Source organism: Phoenix dactylifera, chromosome 11 (assembly GCF_051530095.1).
Source record: "Phoenix dactylifera cultivar Ajwa chromosome 11, Ajwa_hap1_PhDact_Kaust_v1.1, whole genome shotgun sequence".
Lineage (NCBI taxonomy): Eukaryota > Viridiplantae > Streptophyta > Magnoliopsida > Arecales > Arecaceae > Phoenix > Phoenix dactylifera.
The window spans coordinates 15327864-15337839 of record NC_143200.1 but is presented as its reverse complement, the minus strand read 5'-3'; the positions used below and the strand labels follow the sequence as shown (position 1 = coordinate 15337839).

Below are 9976 nucleotides of genomic sequence, written 5' to 3'. Positions count from 1 at the left end.
GCAGGATTTGACCAACCTGTTTTGCACTTTGCTCAGGCTTGTTACTCTTAGACATCTTAAAGAAGACAAGCATTACCCTGCCTATTTATTTGTAGTTCGGGGAGAAGAATTAGAACTATCAAAGTTACAGAATTTCTAAATGTGATTTGTTTTTTCTATTTTTGGGATTATCAGTCAAATTATTATACCTATTAAATGAAAAGGAAGGAGGGAGGGAGGGAGGGAGAGGGAGAGAGAGAGAGAGAGAGAACTCAACTCCTCTCCAAAATTCAGAAAAATTAAAAGGAAAATCGTAATAAAATCATCCGAAATATCTACAAAATACAAATATCTAAATATATTGAGTTTTTTAAATATGTCAGAAATATCATGCATTGGAAAAGATTATTTTAGAAAGCCATGTATATCTAATATATTAAAAATAATCGCGCATAGAAGAAAAATATTTTAAGGAGAAAAATTCAAAAATAAATTTTGAATTGGAGGTATGAAAAGATATTTCAGGAAGTCGGAAAATTTTCTTCCATGCATGTAGAAGAAAAATATTCAAAAACAAATTAAAATAAGTTCCAATATGAGTGGAACTCTTCTTAATTACTTTAGAAAAATAAATTATTGGTCATTTAGAGTCCACACACACAAAAAAAAAAGAATTTAGAGTTTTTTTGAAAGCTGTTGACTAATTCCATAGACTTGGAAGAAAAAAATATTTTAGAAATTGAGTGGGACTCTGCTTAATTATTTTAGGAAAGAGTGGGACTCTTCTTAATTATTTTAGTAAAAAATATTGGCCGATTAGTATCCATGCACATATAGAAAACAAATAAACCATATGTAGAGGTATTTTAGAAAGCCATTATTTATTTTAGGAATTTGTTAGTTATGAAAATTTTCCTTTCATAATTTCCTCCGCACACGTAGGGAGAAAAAAAAAATTTCATTTTCCTTTCAAGAATATTTCTTTCCAAGCACGTACAGAGAAAAATTCTAAATATATTTCAAATTTGAGTACGAAAAATATTTTAGGAAGCCAAAAAATGGAAAATAAATTTCAATTAAAGTAAAATTAAATCTAGAGTTCTTTTAGAAAGCCAATAATCTTAAAAATTATTGCCCATTTAGAGTACACGCATATGGAGGAAAATCAAATTTAAAGTTATTTTAGAAAATTGTTAATTATCTTAGGAAGCCATATTCAAGATAATTACGAAAATTTTTCTTTTAGAATTGCTTCACACACAGAGGGAAAAAAATTTGAAAAAAATAGTGTAAGAAGTTGCTTAGAATTATTTTAGAAAGCAATTTAGAGACTCAGGTATTACTAACAACCTACATTTACTAACAACCTACATGAGTGAAATCCATAAGTTAATATTATGTTTAAGATCTGTATCTAAGTGTGTGTTAGCTCTATGGCAGGCATACAAGTTGCTAGCTATTCATGTAGAAAATATCTTGCAAATTGATATTTATGAGTTATTAATTATTTTAGACGAATTGTAATTACAAGAATGAGTTCTCATGCTAAAAACATGAATACTATGTCACATATTGCATGGCAACCTTAAAAGAGAAGGTATTGGAATCTTTTGGATCAAATAAATAAGGATATAAGCAAATATTTGTTTATCCTACCACAAATGTTCAATTATTTTATCAAATAATTATCTTTTCCATGAGTGCCGATGTTATCCTTAATAAGATGTTGGAACCAAAATGGTCATTAGTTATTAAATATATTCCACTTATAATTTGTTTTTCCTTCTGTCTTCTAAGGGATTATATTATTTTATTATATAAATTAGTATTTATATTTTCGATATCTCTCAGTGAGTCAGACTGATATCATTCTTACATTCACTAATTGATTGATTTTGCGACAATTCAAGAGTAATTCACAGCCTAATCAGGAAATACTCATGGTTTTCATTGAGGCTATTCACTGCTGTTGTAGACTAGTAGCCTACTCCACACTGCATTTCCTTTTGTACATCTTGATTGTAAGGTAATAGCCAGGGGCACAAATAGGTTGAGTCGGGCCAAGTCATGAGTGATCCTGACCTAATCCAGTTTCTTGTTCGGGTCCCAATTTTGAACCTAGATCTAACCCAATAAAAAATCGGATCCGGGTGGTTCGGGTCTACGGCTATAATTTTTGACCCAACGGGTCATTTGGATCGGGTTGGCTCCATGTATAACCTGGCCCCAACCCAAAAAAATTGGGTCCGATTTGAGCCTGGGTTGAGTCCATTTCGGGTTCGGAAAGAGCTTCAAGGGGATTAAGGAAAAAAAATGCATAAAGAGCTTTTTTTTTTTTTTTTGCTAGACCGGGTGGTTCATATAACACGTGTACGGACGCACCCAATAAAATTGAAAACAGAATATCATGGAGCTTCCGAGGTAGCTCCCTATCTCCCATCCAAAAGGTGCTATCGGAATGGTTAGCCAGGTAGGTGGCAAAAATGCATAAAGAACTTCAAGGGGAAAAACTGGCAGTAACAAAAATTAAGGGAATGGAAAACTGAACTTTCTATTTCCTCTTAGTCTGTTGGGCAACGACGAGTAACAAAGGAAATATGTATTTATCATCAGAGCTTCTTGGTCTGTTGGGAAATGCCTAGCCTACCATGCATCAATATAGAAAGACTAAAAAACTTTCATAAAATGAAGTTGCACCAATGTTACAATAACACCATTATCTGGCAGCTTGTGGCCCATGATGCAGCCTATCTAGACCTTCCCCCAATGTTACAATAACACCATTATCTGGCAGCCTGTGGCCCATGATGCAGCCTATCTAGACCTTCCCCCCCCCCCCTCTTTATGTTAAAATCTTATCAACAGAAGTAGCACAGCATCAATAATAGTAAATGATTAAAGCGAATATGCATTTAATATCATTTTACAACAAATACAGAAATTGGCAAAGCCGAATGCCAACAAATACAAAGGTTGGCTCAAGCAAGAAAAAACATAGATTCGGGTCCAAATAATTTATGTTCAGTAAGAGTGTAAGCCAATAACTTCAGTTGTTTGGTTTGCAACGCTGCAGCTCGTGGTACCAAATAATTTTACAGATTCAGATCGGAGCGGATCGTAGAATTAGAAACCCAAAATTACCTAAAATTTAAATGGGTCGGGCCGGGTTTGAATTCAGCAAACCCAACCCGACACAAAAAATGGAATAAGTCCAATTTTAGATCCTAACTCCGCCCCACGGGTCAACCTGACCCATTTCCAGCCTTAGCAATAGCCGGTAATATTCTGAAAATCTAAACCTTTGAATTTGGTAGCTGCTTTAGCTGCAACCATGCCAACCATATTCCTTTGTATTTCTCATCAAACAAATAGTCTCTATTTTTGGAAATCCTAACTAATGCAATGTTCTGAAAATCTGAATACTTGAATTTGTTCAAGTGTTTTTTTTTAAATTTTTAAGCAATATTCTGAATTTGATTCCCGAACTTTCTGAAGGACAAGACCTCAGAAGGGAAACGCCAACCAACTGTGCTAAAAATTGTTCGCTTGCTTAAGTGTTACTTGAATCCAAAGGTGTCCTAGCCAGGAGAGGAGTTACTTGTCGGCACTCTTGCATCTTGCATCTTTTTTTTTTTTTTTTTGTTCTGGAACTCTTTTTCATCTTTTTAAATAAAGGTGTTAAACCTCATTTTCAAACGAGTCATCATCTACAATAACAAATATCGATGTGATGGTAGTTGTACAATTCATATGCCTAACAAAGATGGATTAGTAACGTAACGTACCAGGATGGCAAACCAAAGCAACCGTTCTCTAGATTATTTTGAGATTAATCCGTTCTATAGATTATTATCTGGCAAAGGACTGAAACAAGTAATTCAAGGTGGCCTTTGAGTGAACACACTATAACAACCTTATCTATGGAACAATCTCACTAATTGAGGGTTTCACAGCCATTTATAGCCTTCGCCTTCCTGGCTTATGTTGTCAGAAGTTACTTATAGTATTAGACCTCGATCTTACTTCAAAAAAGAAGTATTAGACCTCGATCAGATGATTTATGGATGAAAGTACTTCGATTGACATGCAGTTCGCCACACTTAAACTGCCAAACCATGTTGAGAAGACTAATCTGAAAATCCATTCTTGGTCAAGAGATTTTAATGAGCATTTAACCAATATTTTAGCTAATTTATGATCGGCTAAGAGATTTTGGGGAAGCCAATGGAAACCCTGGTTGTCCCTGAAAGCATAAAGGAACATCTAATTTCTTTTGATGTTGCACTGACTGTTTTCTTATTCTCCTATAATAATGATATGGAAAATTGGAAGTATGCATCCAGAAGGAAAACATACCCAGGAGGAAAAGGCCTTACAGAATAACGGAGATTGATCAACATGCTCTAGAAAGGCTTTCCCTCTCTACCTTCAAAAGCCATCACCCCTAATGCATACAAATGCAGCACACTTTTATAGACTGGCTTATTTCGGGTCAAGACAAGTTGCAAGTATGTAATATAGTGGGCCTGAAGCTAGAAGTGGAGGTGGTTGATGTGCTCACAGAATCTCCACATCCAAATCTTTCCTTCATGGGCACACAGACAGCTCATGCATTCTCTGAGAGAACTTGGACCAGCCCACAATGTTTATACACTTCTTAGGCATGCGCAAGAACATGATAGGAGCTCAGATCTATCTAAGTTTCACACCCCTTTCATGGCTACTTTTATCTGAGGGATCAGCCAAGTCTGAAACGACATCCCAAATCCAAAGAAGTAAAAGCTCTAGAAGATTAATGCCTGTCTCAGAAATTTTAAACTCATGGAGTCATTGGTGAGAATATATGTGAAATAAAGTGCAAAGGCTAGCTTTCGACAATAGTTCTCCCTCATATGAGCCTAAATCTATATAGGCTCCAAACTTCTCTCACGATATATAAAAATCTGAAACACTGCCTAAATAAGAAAACAATATACCCATATTAAAAGAAAGAGATAAGACTTCAGAAGATGGTCAAGTGCTGTTGCCTCCATTCATGTTAAGTTCATTGTCGAGAACAAGTGACATGAGTGCTAGACTAGACCTACATGCAAAAAGAAGAAAATTTTAAGCTCTCGAAGATGATACAATGCCCACATCTCAGGCATTTTAATTCATTGGTGAGAAGTGAAATGAGGTGCAAGACTGAACCTACATATACAGGCTGTATCCTCCTCTAATGACTACCATTCTGAAATGCTACCAAACTAGGAAATGCCCATATCTCGGACATTTTAAATTCATTGATGAGAACAAATAAGAGTTCAGCTTCAGGCGATAACGGACCACCCCTCAAACCTATCTAAAACATCTATCATCCTCCATAACTTCAGCCACCATCACTGAAGCAGCAGGCATGCAGAATGCCTACTTTGAGTTTGATTAGTCCCAGCAGCCAAAGAAAAGACAATGCTGCAATCACATGCCTGCAGTGGTACATCTCACATCCAACCGCCCAGACAGCTCCCTCTGCAAGTCCTCTACCCAATCATGGCATCATTATTTTATGTCCAGAGGTCAAACAATGGAATTTTAATCTCAAAAGAAAGCCTCTTCGTCCTTGCCGTCCTAACAAAGTTATAACATAGATTTGGAGTATCCAAGAAGAATAAAACTCAAAACGTGAAAACAATATCTATATAAACCGATAGAAACTTAGGGACCTACATACCTACGTAATCTACAATTATAAGTTTTTCTTCCACAGTAATATAATTTAGAAGTCTACATATGTTGGAAAAGAAAGCAAAATATGAAGGGGGCAATTGATCAGTGTATGCAAGTATATGAACATGCCATCGGTCACTTGAAACTAGCGAAATCCCTGCCAACCTCATGGAGGGGATTCCACTCCCAGAGCTTGTCTGAAATGGTGGGAAATGAAACGGGCAGCGCGTTGAGAGGAAGCAATTGAGGTTGCAGTTGCGATGGGAGGGATTGGTAGGGTTGGTTCAGGTAGTTTTGGTTGTAACCTACCAAACTATGGAGCTCGTCGATGGTAGGACTGGCCATGCAGGAAGTGGCAGGAGTGAGGACGGAGCATGTTGAGATTAAAGCAGTTGTATTCTTCGGATAGTGAAGTGAAGTACCGTCTTCTTCAGTTGATGTAGTTGAGCCCAGAGAAGCCACCGAAGCTGTCGACCGATAGAGAGCAGGTTTTTGTAATACCGGTGCAGACAAGTGGGTGCTGCCTTCACCTCCAATTTTGGGTGCCTTCTCCATCACTGACGATGAAGAGTCTCCTGCAAACGTTTGGAAGCTCGGTGGTGGTTGATGAGATGAACCGTGCTTCTTATCTGGTCCAGTCCCTCTAGAGGAGGACGCCTTAGAGGAGAGCGTGCCAGGGAGCTGACAGCGGTCATCGACCCCAGCTCTTTTATAGACTCGGCAGAGCGAGATCTCGGCCTGCAAAGGAAATTGGAATCAGAACTCCACAGCAGAAGAGGAAGAAGTATCGGAAAGAAGAGCAGGAGGAGGACGAGGGAGAGCATGAGCCTTTGCTAAATCAAAGCTCAACACATAAAAGCAACTTGCGATGTTGATGTAGAAGAAGAGGAAGGAGGGAGAAGAAGAGCTCAAGGAAGTTACAGCAGCAGAAGAGGAGGAGGAGGAGGAGGAGGAGAAAAGAAGAAGAAGAAGACAGATAAAGGAGGAGGAGAAAAAGACGACCAACAAGAAATTACTTAAAACACAAAGCTTGGTTCACAAACAGGAACAGAAAAATCCAAAACAAAATGCCTACGTTGCAGAAATAGCAAATTGTAGGAAATAAACCTTCACAGCAGCAACAGCAGCAGGAGGACAAGAAGAAGCTTTTGAAAGCAGAAGGAGGAGGAGAAGGAAGAAATTTTGTCAAAGCCTTGTTCTTCTTGTTCTTGTTCTCCTCCTCGTTCCACTTCTTTCTTCTTCTTAAGCTAATTCTCCTTGTTGCTCTAAAAGCATACTTCAGATATGGAAAGCTGAAGAATAGGGCACCAAGTTGAAAGCGATTCATGCAGACGAAAAAGGAAAGAAGGCCGAAGAGAGAATTTTTATTTTTTATTTGTTTTAATTGGACAAAGCGATGCCAGGATGAAACCCTAATTCACAAAACCTAATGATTTCTGGAGAAAAGAATTTGGAAATTAACCCTAACTTCCCGTCAGTGGTTCATGTTCCACTTCAACATAATTTCTGGGACTACAACTAAAAAAAAATGCTGCATCTAATTAAGTTTAATGAGAGATCATATGTAAAAGAAAGAAGTAATTGGTAAGAGAGAATTTTTCTTTTTTTGAGAAATGAAAGAAGAGAAATTTAAGAAGTGCGGTGCTACACAATTTCAGTCTCGTGAATCATGCCATGACAGTCTTTTAGATCACCAGAAAAGTCCCCTTTATTCTTCCTCAGCCCCACCTCCTGCCTTAGATGACTTAGATCTGATAATATTTGGGGGACTAAGAATCTCTCAAGGTTACCTTCTGATGTCGATCTGTTTCGCTGTGCGGCAAACGGTATTCGTTCATGATCCAGCTAGTTCGGATGCCTTTCGGAGCCTTCCCGGTGTAGAAGACGAGGGTCTTCTTCAATCCAATTGATCGATGGTTCTCAGCTCTGATCATCCGGTCAGCTCCAGTAGCCTTCCAGTAGCCTGACGTCGTCACCCGGTTGGGCCGATCACCATTTCTGTACTTCCGGTCTCTAGGGACATAAAAGAACCATTCCTTCTCCCCAATTGCTGCCAATGCTGCCGTCAAATCCATATTGTCCAAAAGAAAGCAAATATATGATTAACAGTCTCAATTTAATGTTTCACGTACAAGACATAACGAATTCTCGAAAATTTGTCTACCAACATCAGAAATCAACAGAAAAAAAAGGAGAACAAGTTAGAGGAAGATAGGAGCGATCGATTAGTTTTAAAGGAAGGAGGGGATGGGAGTGGCAAACCAGGAAGCTCCCATGGGTCGTAGCGGTAGAGATCAAGAAAGGTTATCAGCTCGACGTTGAAGCGTTTGCCCTCAACCTTGCGCCGGAGGTAGAACTCGATAAGCTCCTCTTCGGTGGGGTGGAAGCGAAAGCCGGGCATTACGAGGTCGTCCTCATGAGCATCCCTGCCATCGTCTGCGCTCATGGCTGCTGTAATTGCCATAAACTGGTGCACTCTGCAACCGTCCGCCCCTTCCCCCCTTTCCCTCCCACACTATAAATACTTCTATGCAAGTGGTTTCGTCCTGTTGGAATGGTGCAAGTGGTGTGGAAGATAAGAGAGAGGTTAAATTTGCACAATAGTAAGACAAAGATTGATTCCTAGTATTAATTGTGATCAGTACCGGACTGCCCCCACTCCCACTTTGATTGCCCTCTCTAGCACTCCATCAATCTCTCTCTCCACACACCACCAGGGTGAGAGGAGGAGAGGAGGAAGGGCTAAATAAGGCTCTCATAGCTTGGGGAGGGCCTACATGGGAGGGAGGGGTGCGCGGAGGAGTTAAAGATGAGAAAGGGACCACGCAATAAGAGGACAGGTCGGCGGTAGCCTCTAAGAGTTGATTGGTCGTCTCATCTCCTCTGGTTTCTATCCCTCCTACTCTCCTCCATGGCATCTTATGCAAGAGTGCTTATTTTGTTTCCTCTCTTTTCTTTTTATTTGCATCTTAGAACTGTTGTTAGTCTGCTGGCCCCAAATAAATTCTACTTTTCGTTTGCGCCTAGTCCCTCCCTCTCTCATCTCTTTCCAAAATTAGCCTACTCCCATACATGCATGCATGCATTCATGCCTGCTCTTTCCACATGGATTCTGAGATTCCTTGTAAGATGCCTTGTATTGGAACGCCTTGCAAGATGCTTAAGAGATCGACACCCGTGAGAGCTTGGCTGGAATACTTCGGTGGGTATGTCATATGTGAGATACTTTCTACGGTAGACTTGGGCAAGGAGGACTGTGGAATCAACGGAAACCCGTGACCCCGTTATGGTCTTGTCAGTTGTCAATGATGACCTTCTAAGTAAACTCTTTTTTTAATTTCTTTCCCCTTCCCTCCCTTGGATCTTTCTCCCTTTCCTTGCCGCGACGGCGCACTCGCCTCACAATACGTCCCAAGAGCCCTTTTTGCACTAAACGGGCCCAGCACAAGTTGGCTGCCAGGGAGCATAGCACCGAGTTTTGCCCGTTAATTTCCTTCATGGTCCTTCCACCAATTCCTCCACCACTCATTCATCATCCATCACTCTTATCTCTTTATGGCTAACCCTTTTAAGATGCTGATACTAATGTAAGAAGTGATTCCTTTGGGGAATCATTAGAAGATCCGAAACCTCCCCATGGAACACTCACAACTTACAGGACTCCTTTTCTCGCACGCGAACAATCCATATTCCGGGAGAAAAGGAACGAGGATGATGATATGGTGTAACTTTATCTTAGCTCCGAGCCTCCGACCATACCTTTTTTTATATTGGTTGTAGGAATTGGAAGATGCAAGAGGAATTCCACATAGATCTTTATTCCACATGAATGATACTAAAAGACAAGATCTGCGTGAGACTTTTCGTATAGACCCCAGAGATTTTTCCCTTCCAGAAGACTCTTAGAAAACTATTTGTCAAAAGTCTCTGTGATTATCAAGATTTCAGAGTATAAGATCATTTTTCCCTGTTTCTTGATTTCTTAATAAAGAGATGGGAAAAGTCGAAGCGAAATAAGTGAACAAACCAATCAAATAAGCAATTCAAAATCTTTGATGATTGGCTAAGGTCATTATTGCCTGAGAATGATCTCAGATGTTACTAGATCTGCAAAGGACAGTTGGCATACGTAATATTTAGTTCATGTTCATCATAAAACTATGTCACTTCAATATCTTAAAGAACACAAATCTCAAGGTAAATTTCAATGGCAGTGTTTTTGAGAATGGTAGCAGTTGCGGGATGGGCTTTGTGATCAGAAACCAGGAGTCTCAATTTATCGCGACCCGGA

General features: G+C 39.3%; 1 protein-coding gene across 2 annotated transcripts; it reads right to left on the bottom strand.

Moving 5' to 3' along the window:
- Nucleotides 1–4989: 4989 nt before the first annotated feature.
- On the bottom strand, nucleotides 4990–8577 carry LOV1 (NAC domain containing protein 35). Of its 2 annotated transcripts, XM_026808594.3 has the most exons (4): nucleotides 7948–8577; nucleotides 7476–7744; nucleotides 6108–6423; nucleotides 4990–5062 (listed from the first exon to the last, which is right to left on the bottom strand). In XM_026808594.3, the coding sequence occupies exons 1-4, from the start codon at nucleotides 8147–8149 to the stop codon at nucleotides 5052–5054; spliced, it is 798 nt and encodes a 265-aa protein (XP_026664395.1). In that variant the 5' UTR covers nucleotides 8150–8577; the 3' UTR covers nucleotides 4990–5051. The 2 variants fall into 2 exon arrangements, with proteins under 2 accessions (XP_026664395.1, XP_008804076.1); XM_008805854.5 differs by having other exon boundaries at nucleotides 4990–6423.
- Between the last annotated feature and the right edge of the window lie 1399 nt (nucleotides 8578–9976).